This window comes from Balearica regulorum, chromosome 11, assembly GCF_011004875.1.
Source record: "Balearica regulorum gibbericeps isolate bBalReg1 chromosome 11, bBalReg1.pri, whole genome shotgun sequence".
In the NCBI taxonomy this organism is placed as follows: domain Eukaryota; kingdom Metazoa; phylum Chordata; class Aves; order Gruiformes; family Gruidae; genus Balearica; species Balearica regulorum.
This window is the reverse complement of record NC_046194.1, coordinates 2,303,238-2,315,282: the sequence shown is the minus strand read 5'-3', so window position 1 is coordinate 2,315,282 and position 12,045 is coordinate 2,303,238. Positions and strand designations below refer to the sequence as shown.

Genomic DNA, 12,045 nt, shown 5'->3' with positions numbered 1-12,045 from the left:
TATATATATGTGTGTGTGTGTGTGTGTCATAAAACTGGCAATTACATGCATGTTACTCTCAAATTCCACAAAAACAGACTACGCCAATGCTATATTCAAATTCCACAATCAAGGATGCACAAAGGAGCCTAAAAGGCAGCAGTAAGTCAGAATTGAGCCTCGTAACATGCACTATCCAGACAAGGATGAGACAGCATCACAGAAACCACTAAGCTAATAATTAAAAACCTAATTTAAAAATGGGAAAACATAGTCAGGATTGAGATCAGTGGTTGTACCCCTGGAGCATAGTATCACCACACAGGCTGAAATCAATATCTGCCATTAAAAGGTCACTGATAAAAATCTATAGCAACTGAATCGGTCAACTTGAAACCTATTAGCAGCTGTATTAGAAAGAAAGAATTACTTTTTCAATTTGCTAATAACCACTTCTCTCCTTCCAGATGATCATTTTGTACGAACCCAGCTGAAATCCCTTTGGACCTCCCTTATAAATGAACTACTCAGGATTTCAAGACACTCTCCAGATCGGCATCAGATAATCATCTGCTTTTTGCAATCGGCATCAGCACATCGATGTCAGCATTGACATCAAGATTAACAAAAACAGCACGGGAAGAGCGCGACAGCAGGGACATCCAAGGCACATGCTCCTGTGCCATCTGCACTCCATCACTACAGGGCACAGCCTCTGTCGTTAGAGCTAAACGAGAGGTTACAGCATCACAGCCATCAACGGCAAAGCTTACCAACGTGGTATTTTATCTGCTGAAGATCGCAGAAGAGTGACTGCACTCAACCGGAGAAGGAGAATTCAATGAAGGCTTTTTTTTTTTATCTTCTGTTCATCACTGTCCCCTGAAAGTTTGGGAATCTGCACCTCAAGTACACAGCCTAACCGTGACGTGAAAGGTCATCACAGAGCCACAGCTTAGTCTCTTTATCTACTTCCAGTAAAAGTCACTGATCATTAACTGCAATAGCTGGCATTTTCTAAGTCCCTGGCATTTTCTAAGTCTCCGGCACAATCACAGCAAGAGTGACAAAATCCCCTGGATTTTAGACTGAGAGCATCTTTTACACAGATCAAACAGAAACCAGATGATCTTGAGGACACTACTGCTTTGAGCTACATCTGAACCTAGGCACAAACCCCCAAATTTTTGGTTTTTTTTGAAAAATACAGTCTTCTGACCGAGCTCTGCATACAACATACTGGAGCCATAAGAAGCGAAACCCAGTATTCCCACACGGCAAGAAACCGCAGCTACTCGGACAGTAGCCACACATGCCTGCCACCGCTAATGATTCGATAGAAGGGGAATAAACCCAATACTGACACGATGGGTGACACAATTTAGAAATAAACTTCAAGAGCAACAAAAAAACCCCCACCAAACCCAACCATTGTTGGCTTTGCCTTCCCAGCGCAGGACGAGGGCTGCAAAAGCGTGTCACCCGCTCGGACCTGGTAAAGCCGGCCCGGCCGCGGGTGCGGGGAGCTGCACGCAGAACTCACACAACAAGCTGCGAAATCACGAAGGAAATGACATTTTATTTTGGCTGGCCAGCTGCAGCACACACATCTCCCTACAAGAGCTGGATGCTCCTCTCGGTCCGCAGAGACGGGGCGAAGCTCGGCTGCCCCGGCCTCTCCTCACGCCGCCCGGCCGCAAACCGCCGCCCCCCGGGCGAGGGGGGCCCAAGGGAGCCGCAACCCGGCCCGGCCCCCCGCGCCCCCAGCCCCGCACCGCCGCCCTCCCGCCCGGTACAACTTTCCCGGGGCGCCCCTTACCGCCGTGGAGCCGGAGGAGGAGGCGATGTAAACCTTGATAACCATGCTGGGAGACGAGGCGGCGGCAGCAGCGGCGGCGGGATGCGGAGCCGGGCGGGTGGGTGTGTGGGCGGGCGGGCGGGCGGGCGGGACGACGAGGAGCGGGCTGGAGCTGGGGCTTGGGCTGGGGCTGGGGCTGAGGCGGCGGCGGCGGCGGGAGGGAGGGAGGGAGGGAGGGAGGCGGCCGGAGGTTTCGCCCCGCCTCGCCGCGCTCACTGGGCTGCCGGCCCAGCAGTCACCAGCAGCCGGCCCGGAAGAGGGAAAAATGGTTAAAAAAAAAAAAAAAAAAGAAAGAAAGCGAGTTCTCGACGAACCACGCGAGACGTGCGGGGGAGGGGGTGTCTGCCATGGCGGCGGGAAGCTCCGCTGAGGCGACGCGGGGCCCCGGGCGGGGCCGCTGCCTCAGGGAAGGGGCGAGGAGCGGGGGGCGGCCCCCCATCCCCGCGGCGGGGGGAGCCGCGCGGGACCGCCATGGCAGCGGCCGCCTTCCCTCAGGGCCGCCGAGCCGGCAACGACCGGCCCGTCCCTGGGCTCCGCCGCTCCCGCCGTTCAGCAGTCTCCCCTCACGCCGTCCCCCCTCACCCGTGCGGGGGTGCCCGTCCGTGCCTTGCCCGTGGGCGAGGGCACCAGGCGGCACCCGGCCACCCCGGCGCGGCTGGAGCCGGGCAGCCGCTCCCTGCCCACCGGCCCCGTTACCTTGGCCTGTCACTTGGGCTGGCGACAGAAGTCGGGATGGGCAGTTGTTACTGTGCAACGATATGTAGAATTAAGGATTTCCTTTTAAAATTTATTCCAGCGTGAAGGTTACTGTCCAAGGGACGTGGCGGCCCATGGAGAAGACAGACAGCTCGGGCACCCAGCCGAGTTCTTTGCCTTCCCAAAATTTCTGTAAAGTATCTTCCACACGCACTGCCATCCCACGGCAGGCTGTTTCCTCATTTGTATTAATCAGGACCACCGGACGAGACCTCGAAGAGTTCCTAACTGTTACAGTGACATGTTATTTAGGGAAATACATATTCAACACCTGTCTTCCGCTTGCCTCTGGTACTCCAAGTATTACCTTATATATATTTTATTACATGTTCTGGTAGCAACTTCGCAGAAAATGGAAAATAATTAAGCGATAAACATAGCAAGCTGAAATTCTAACACCTATCAGATAAGATGAAAGAAAGGTGTGTGTTCTGCTCTTCGCAAAAAGCGGGAAGGTATTTATTTCTGAAATTATTTTCCAAACCAAAATAAGCCTATTTAAAATTATCAGGTGTTTTTCCCAACCACAGACATGATTTTTAGAAAGCCCATTGAAATAAAAAGTCATCTGTATTTGTTTTATTAATTTGCCAATAGTAAGAAGAAAGAGAACTATTTTGAGGATGACATGCTGAATTTTGATACTACTTGTGATGCTTATCTGAATCTTTGAGACTGTCACGAGATTTATGTATGTTTTCAAAAAGCAAGAAACCCAAATTTATTTAGGACGATGGTACACAATAAAAATTCCCTGGTTCAGGGAATTTCAAAAATTAATAAAAATAAACGCTGTAGGTTTTAATCTCTTTAAAACAAACTGAGTTAGGTCCAGGAGATTAAAATTCTTGGGAGGAATGTTTCTTCAGATGTGTTTGTACAGCCGTGATAATTCCCATTTCCCCCGCAGCACCACGCCATGTGCCAGTCCGTAATCTGATTCGTGGCAAGGAACGCCAGAGACAGAAACCACGGCTTATCAGAAAGAATGAAAAAATGCAGGTGGAGAAGGGGATAGACACGTTTATTTGAACTTTGGGCTCGCCTGTCATTCTGCTGGCCGCCTGCTCTGGCCGGCTCTCCGCTCCCCCTCGTAACACGCTTCAGGTCCTCGCAGTCGAAATTCTTCTGGCATGAGCCCCACCTTGTCTTCTGCCTGCTAAAAAACCTGGTATAATCATTACTCTCAAAAGTGCACTTTAGAAGGCATTTTATCTTCATGAAAGAAGATTTATTAAGTTAAGAGCAATACGTGAATTGGGTATTATTGAAACAAGTAGGTTTTCTTGACTCATAATAGTAAATTTTCTACTCTATTGGCAGGAAAGCGCAATGTTTTCTATTCCCAGGCTACTCATGTAAAATCCACGGTATTATTTTTGCTTTCGCTATTAAACAGTTGTGAATGTTTAATTATCCTTCAAGGTAGATCAACACTTCAAACAAAATTAACAAATTGATATTACGCCTCTAAGAGGAAAATCGCCAGTTCTTGTGCAGCCAAGAAAACAGTATGTATGTAATATTCAGCGATGATTGTTGTCTCCTCGATTCCTTGGTGCACTTGCTGTAGCGTGGGTTTGCACAAGGCCATCTCGTTAGGCTGCGTCTTTTATTACTGTCACTAGAAGGAAAGCTAAAGAGTTGAATTTGGGTTTATATTATTTTATACACTATGAAGCAGGAATATCGAGTAAGCGGTGGCGCTGACTTCAGCGGCAGCAGGAGTGTGAGTGCTCCCCGACAGGGAGCCCAATGGTTTGCCCACCCCGGAGTCCTCGGGGGATTTCAGATAAGAATGTTGCCGGTAATGGCAAAGATCAACTCGCTTTTTTCTTAAACCACAGCCAAGGATGCGGGCTTGTGTTGGTTTTGTGTGGCAAAAAAGTGCTATTTTTAAAAAAGAAATGTAGTAGAATCTCACAATGAAAGATATTACAGTAATCACCTGCAAAATCCCTCTTGTACAAAAGGTCAGGAAGCACACGTGCTCCAAATGCTCCACAGCTTTGTAACCACGGAGAGAAATACATCCAGGATTCAGCTGCAAATATTTGGCAAGTAACGTGAGGCCATGCCAGGTTTCACTCTCTGATTGTGCTTGTACTATTGCTAGAGAAGATGATCTGGCTCCGTCCGAACACCCGAACCAGAGGAACGTGTGATCGCTAAGAAGTGTCAATAGGAAAGAAGAAATCTATTCTTCGTTTCCAATCCCAGCCCACCAAGCTTGCCAATGACTGGAGCCAGAAGGCAAACTGTGACTCAGAGCACGTCTTCTGACTTCGCCCGTGCTTGGCAAGAGCCACGTCCTGCTGCAGCCTGTGCCCGCGCACCGCAGGTTGATGGTGGGTGGAAACGCCGCTGCCCTGCTCCGACATGCTCCTGGAAGGGGGTGGGGAAGTCCAGGAGATCTGCTTCTCCTCTGGCTTCTCATCGGGATCAGAGCAAGGCCGGGTTTCCTTGTTTTCATGTGTCGTCGTGCAGGACACGTGGCGGTTGGTCGCGTGAGGAAGTAACCCACGGCGCGCAGAACACGGCGCGCAGCCTTACCGCTTTTCGTCTGTTGATTACCTCTACGCTGGAACTAACAGGGTGTGTGCACCTGTAAGGCATAAAACCCAAGATAACCCACCAGCTGCTCCCGGATTAAGGCTGGTGCTGGTTTGCGCGGGGTGCTCACCGGCCCCCGTGCACCCCCGGGGACCATCACGAAGGATGCTAAAGGAAGGAGGGGGATGGAAGCGGGGCTGAAGACTCCTCTCGGGGTGGCCTCGGCCGCAGCCCGGCTCCCCGCTCCCAGCCCCGGCGGGCGCGAGCGGCGGCACCTCCCGCCCGGCCCCGCCGCTGCCTGCCCGGCCGCGCCCCCTGCTGGCGCACGGCGGCACCGCGGCCGCTCGGCCCCGCTCCGGCTCCTCGGGCCCGGCAGGAGCAGACGGGCCGGGCGAGGGACCGTCGGGTTAACGGGACGGCCTGCGGAGGAGTGCGCGGTACAGGGGCAGCGAAGGGTTCCCCCGGCGTTTGCCGAGCGTGGGTTTTGCCCGGGGCCAAAGAGCGGGGCTCACGCCTGCGTGCAGGGGATGCAGGCCGTAGTCTTCAGCTCGATTCTCGGCTTGGAAATCAAGGCAGATTTTAATTGTTTTTAATGTTTTTAATAACGTGATATTGTTCTGACAGTTCAACGGTTATAGAGCCAAAGCTGCCCGAAGTAACTCCGCTGTGAGGACCCGGGGTGCACCCACACCCGCGCGTTGGCTGGGATCTGCTGCGCGCTCTCAGAGAGAATCTCCGGTAGCAGGTACCGTGCTGTGCCGTGCTGGCGCTGTGGGCCAGCCTTGCAGCGGGCTCCTCCGATGGCATTTGGATGCAACCAAGCTGGAGGATGACAGCCCTTTCAAATATATTTGGCAGAGCACATCTTACACAAAAAAAAAAAAAATAACTAAACTGAAGCCAGAGTTGCCAACCAGTCCAAGGGCTGGAGGTTCTGCATCTCTGCTCCAGCAGTACGTTTGCCCTGGCAGTGGGACCGCAGCAGAGGCTATGCTCCTGCCAGGATCACCTGCTCGGCCAGCGCTGGGTACCAGCAGCCAGACTCCAGGTCCTGCTCCGGCTCCCTGCACCACCGGCCTGGTTGCGACACGATTGCTGCCAGAAGTGTTACAGGGCTCAGCTACGGCAGCCGGCGTGGGGACTGTCACTGTTCCCTGCCCCTGACACCTTCCCGTCCCTCTGCTGACTTCTGTCCAGACAAGGTCTGGCCACACACAGCTCCTCGTTTCAGGTTTAATCTCTCCTTTTCTTTGTGCCACCACCCAGCCCTGGCTCTGACAAGCCCTGCGCGTGTTCCTGAAGTGCACTTGGTCACTCTGAAGGACCCGAGGGAAGTACGTGGAAGGGAATACTACAGATACCAGGATTTCAGCCAGGAATATTCACTCTTTTAATGCCGTTTTAGGCTGGTTTGTTCACCTGGGCATTCTCAGAGGGCTGCTGCCCTGAACGGCAGAAGATACCATCCACAAGTCTGCCAACACCCTCGCCTGGTGCCTGGCTCCCACTGACTCAGGACCCGGGCTGGACAGAACACATTTTTGTGCTCTAAACACTAAATCCTGCCTTCCCTGAGCCCGTCCAGCGAGAAACCTGCAGTTCCCGCTTGCTGTGAGCTTAGAGCGAGCTGAAAGAAGGGGAAGTGGAGCTGCAAATCAGTCCGCAGTGCCTGCCATGCCGTTGTTTGAAGAGAAGTTTTTATATACTTGGAGATAATCAGTACATTCACAGTTGAAGAGGGCTTGGGATTTCCTAGGACCAAGACAGTTTGGTAAAAGGGTCTGCTCACAGGCTTGCTCTCTCCCTTCCCTCTCCTGCTGTTCTGGCTGTTGGAAAGACTTGCTGAAAAAACAAAAAGTGCTAAAGGTAGCGTGGCTTTGTGAAACTTCACTGTGCTTACTCGGTCACAACCCTCTCGGGTGCTGAGTCTCCTCGGGAACTGATTTTAAAACCTGGAGGCATCCCCCCTCTCCTAAGGCTTTGTGTGGAAGCGGTTTTAAAGGAAAGCTTATACACTTCTGTGGGTGCGGCGAGGACCATCTGGCAATGGTTAGTTTGTTATTATTTGCTTTGTCGATTTATTCTAACGCTTACCGATGCTTCAGCGTGAGACACATCCTCAGGCGAGCTTATGAGCTCCTGTCTGGGAACTTCCCCAGCCTCCTCCACAGTAAACGCAGATGCAAAAAATTCATTTGGGTTTTCTGCTCCAATATTGTCTTTTCGACATACTCCTTTTATATCTCAATAGCTGATTCGGTCTAGAAAATGTCTGTTAGGCTTCCTGCTCCTGACGAGACTGAAAAATGACCTGTTATGCTTTGTAAGTCTTTTGCTAGTTGTGTGTCAAACTCTGGTTTTTACACAATAATTTTTATGTTTCACTTGTTCACAATCTTTTCTGTTTTCCTCATTGAAACACAAATGCAACTTTGTGAAGGATGCCTTCACAATAGCCTCCCACATCCCACCTTTTAGCCACGTTCGATTTTTTAGCCATTATTTTAGCCATGCTTGATCCTCCTACATGCTTTTTTGAGAGGTGATAGGCATTTGGTCAGAGCTTCCCATGTGATGTTTTTCGGTGGTCTCCACGCTGCATAAAACCCTTTTACTCTTTTAGCTACCCCTTTCAGCTATTTTCAAGAAGCCTTCTGACTGCTCCAGAGTTTCCCTTTCCAAAATTAAGAACAACAGGTAATTTCTTTGGCTTTTGTTGCCCTGATCAGAGTGAGTGCTATTAAGTATGTAACAGTCACCGATTCAAAGAATGATTAGTTCGGTTCAGTTCTCTACCCTCGACTAAATCAAGAGTTGCTTCTCCTTTCATGGCTTCCTTGCCCAGCTGCTCCATAAAAAGTCACTAATAGTGCCTAACCATTCACAGTCAGACATAACACCTACATCGAGATGTCGGGCATTTCCCGTTGCACTTGTGTTTTCTGCCCTTGCGGCCTCCTGTGTCTTCACCGTGTTAAGTTAGCTGATTGAGTTAATCCTGTGTTATAAGGGGAATGGGCATTTCCACTCATTTCTGTGTTGAAAAGTCACCAAACCTGTTAATAATCAGGAAATGTATTTTCTGGTTTACGATGCCAGATTGAACATGTGTCCTGGAATGGCGTGCACCAGACCCCGCAGGTGCCTGGTTTTCTCTGCCGACTATAGGAGGGGTCCAGACAACTAACTCAAATGTAGCATCTGCTTCTGGATAGACGAACCCTGCCTGTTCTTGTTTTGCAGATTATATTATTTACACATCTCAGTATGGCATTTGCATTTTTTACCACCGTGCGACCTTGCAATAAAGGTGCATCCCAGTTTTGGGGACAGGACTCCACGCAGTGCTCCATGCAAGGCCAGGAACTGGCAATGCTTTGCCCGCACACGGGACGCTCGCCGCTCTTCAGACCTGCCTTTATCTTCTCAGGTCCACTACCACAACCCTGTAGTTTTGAAGAGGGAGAATCGTTACTGTAATGGCAGTCATCACGCGTTGGAGACCTGTACAGCAGTGCACGCTGTGCGAGAATTGTGGAGGAAAAGGCAAATAAAAGACAGTGTTGCCAACTGATCAGCTGATGAAACTATTAGGTTTTCTTTTGTGCTTTTTCTGGCATCACCTTAGTAGTAGTCTTAGTTTTGGCTGCTTTTCCAAATTACATCTTCTTTTAAAGAACCAAAACTGGAAGAAAGAAATAACTAAAAGACAAACTTGCTGCTGACAGTCAGCTTGTCTGACTGCAATGGATCAAAATTCCTTCTTATCTGCATTTTGTGTTTAACAAAAGTCTGCATTTCCTTTGGTGCTTGCAATCATCCCCTCTTCTACTAGGGACTAGGTAGGAAGTAGTAGCTAAGCCAAAGGTCTTACTGAAGTAAAGACGAACAAACAGACTCAATGAGAATCCTAAACCAACCAACCGAGTTACACCCTCATATTCCCAAATTAATAAGCACTAAATGTTTCACTGCAATCAATACTGAATTTGACACATAAATCAATTTTTACCCAGGACAAACCATAAAATTACCCAGGACAAACTATAAAATTAACCAAGCACAAACCTCTTCTATAGATCGATAATCCACTCATCCCAAAAGTTATATAGGGTGAGGCCAACATGCACTTTAAATGCCAGGTACATAACACGAAAAAATGTTTTGTGATATTTTGCCACAAAACAATGTATGTGTTAATATTACTTGTCATACGGCCCATGACTATAAGCACATACAGAATCCTAATTTCCCTTGCCTCTGAACTCGTGATTACGGGGCTGTCGCGCAGTTAGATGAACCAGGCTGGGCGTTGAATGTGTCCAAAGCCCACGTCACGCCTGCTTCTGGTTTAACAAAGAAGTCACGGCAGACGTCAGCAGTCAGGGCAGCCTCGCCATGCCTTCGGCTGCGCTGTCAGCACCTGCAGATGCATCTCATCCGCCCTTCTGATTCCAGAGGCGGTGGTGTTGAAGGATGGCATAATTACTGCACCTTCAGTAAGACCCAGTCTTTACGCATTGGAGACAAATGAATCAGGGAATAACATGCCTGAGGTCTGAACAGCATGACCGTGAGAGCTGCAAGACTATTGAGATCCCATGGTCGAAAGGAATCTCCAAATGTTCAAAACTCACAAGGAATTAGGAACCAACACATATCTAATCACCTGTTTGGGGAAGGCTAGAAGTCAGTCACCCAGGAGTGACTTTGGTGTATTTTGCCTTTACTCAGGAGTATCTTGATCTGCTTCTGTTCAAGAAGGTGATCTAGGAAAACATTCATTAAGTACCACAGATCTTCTCCAACATCAGGAGCAGGCTCTCCTCCTCTGCAGGGCATTCCTGCCTTGGGCAACAGCAGGAAAATGTACGTGAGATATTGTGAACCAGCAAACATCTTGAAAAGTATCCAGCATTCCAGATGTGGTTAACAGCACCTTGGAGGATGCTGGAGAGATGTAGATCCCCAAGACGTCTGGTTGATAGACACAGAGCAACCAGGATTCAGACCACTGGGGTATCAAAATCAAGTTGACTCTCGCCCTATTTTGCAAAGATTAGGGGGCAAAACCGAAACTGAGTTGTGATAGTTCCAGTCTGAAAGTCTTTTCCGGCACTTAGGTTGTCTTGAAGTTCCCAATTTTCTACATACTACTCAACATTTGAGCATTGCTCTGTAAGTTTATTGTGGGCCGTTCAGCCTGACTATTCAGAGCGCTGGCTGTGTGGGCTAGTTTTGTTTTGAAATAGTTACATGTTTCTGTTAGTAGACTGGATGGTTTTACCTCCAATAGTCAATAACCTATCTAGAGAAGCAGAATTAAAATTTTAGCACGTAGTTTTCTCATGGAAACAGTAGCACAATAAAGATTCAATTTCTGGTTTGTTGCTTTGATTTACTCTTGACATAGTCCAGTGATATGGTATCAGAAATTCAGGCTTAGGTCATTTTGTACTGAATAAAAGGTGCCAGTTTTGGCAAAAATGCCCCAAAAGGTCACATGGTACCAACCAACAATCCAGAATAAGCTTACTTTCCTAGGCCTAATCTATCGAAAAGGTTTAACTGGTTAGTTTTGCACTGGCAGCCTGTGTGCCAGATTCGGTGTATCAGTCCGTGCCATTCTCACACGTCAACAAATCCTTTTGCTCTTTCCATGCCCAAAGTAGAGCGAGCGTACGGTCACAAAGCCACTGTAAGCTCTGTACTGTGTGCCATGAGTGATGTCGTAGTGAGCCCGCTCTCCGTCTGGATCGGCTTCGTACTGCTGTATTAATGATGGAGGAACCATGGATAAACATACAGCTGCTCCTGTGATTTCGCACAAGATTCAACCACCTCCCCGTTGATTTGATGGGTGACTTCCTCGTCTTTCCAGTTATTTACTGCAAAAGGGAATATTTAAAATATTTAATTGCTTCTTCCGCTTGGTGTGAAGGAAGCCTGTTTAGAATATCCATAGGCTACGACCCGGTCTGTAATTTTCTATAGGTCTGCACAGTGAGAGCCATTTATGCTTTCAGCGTTAACAGTATCTTGCAGCAGTTTCTCATACCTTTTCAGAGGGAAGTGATCTTCTAAGTAATGATTATTAAGGTCAGTTTGTGGTTTAACGAACATTTTTAGAACAGTCAAAACATTTGAAAAATTACAAAGGTGAAAAAAAAGGCATGGCAAATAAAATGCAAAAATTAGTAGTGAATTTTAAATCCGTGCTGAATTTCCAGAGCACATTTGGATCCCAGCTTTCAACCAAACTGCTTGTCACGCAAGTTGTTCAGGAGAAAATGCTGACAGACTCTTCAACAAATTCCTGTTCCTTTTCCACAAACGTACAAAGGCTTCTCACAGAACAGAGAAAGAGTGAAACAAAGGGAAGACCAACACAAAAGTACAACGTAGCTGTAATGGCAGCTTTAAAAATACATAAATTTTCTTCTTCTAAATTGTGCAAAAAGTAGAAATAAGCAGACAACTAATTAGTAGAATGGGATGGCACAGGCACATAGGAATAAAATGAGAGACAAAGGTCCAAAATTAGTTGCAGTGAGGAAGGAACAGAGAAGGATATAGGAACACATTCTATTTATACACATTAGAAGTAACAGCAAAACAACGTAAGATCTTATTACCAACATAAAAAAAGAGAACAAATAAAGGAAGGCACACACACCAAAAAAAAGCAAGCCGTGTCTTCTTTGCTTCAGCCTTCAAATAAAGTGAATTGCCACCAGTTAGTAAACCCAGCCTTTTTAGAAAGATGACAGTAACAGGTAGCAGCAGGGAAGAACAGAGTAAATTGTATTTGGTTATGTGGTTACACTGAGGTCAGCAGTGCGTGGAAAATGCGCTCCCCAGTTATTTAGGAGGCCAGTCCTAGAAGTTTTTGAATAATT

At 48.1% G+C, this 12,045-nt stretch overlaps 1 protein-coding gene across 1 annotated transcript in view; it reads right to left on the bottom strand.

The window, feature by feature from the left end:
* SH3BGRL (SH3 domain binding glutamate rich protein like) overlaps positions 1-2,125 on the bottom strand; it is a 37,102-nt gene extending 34,977 nt beyond the window's left edge. Inside the window, exon 1 of the mRNA XM_075763038.1 lies at positions 1,799-2,125. Within this exon, the coding sequence (XP_075619153.1) occupies positions 1,799-1,843 (45 nt within the window). The 5' untranslated portion in view covers positions 1,844-2,125. The remainder of the gene's footprint in view (positions 1-1,798) is intronic.
* Between the last annotated feature and the right edge of the window lie 9,920 nt (positions 2,126-12,045).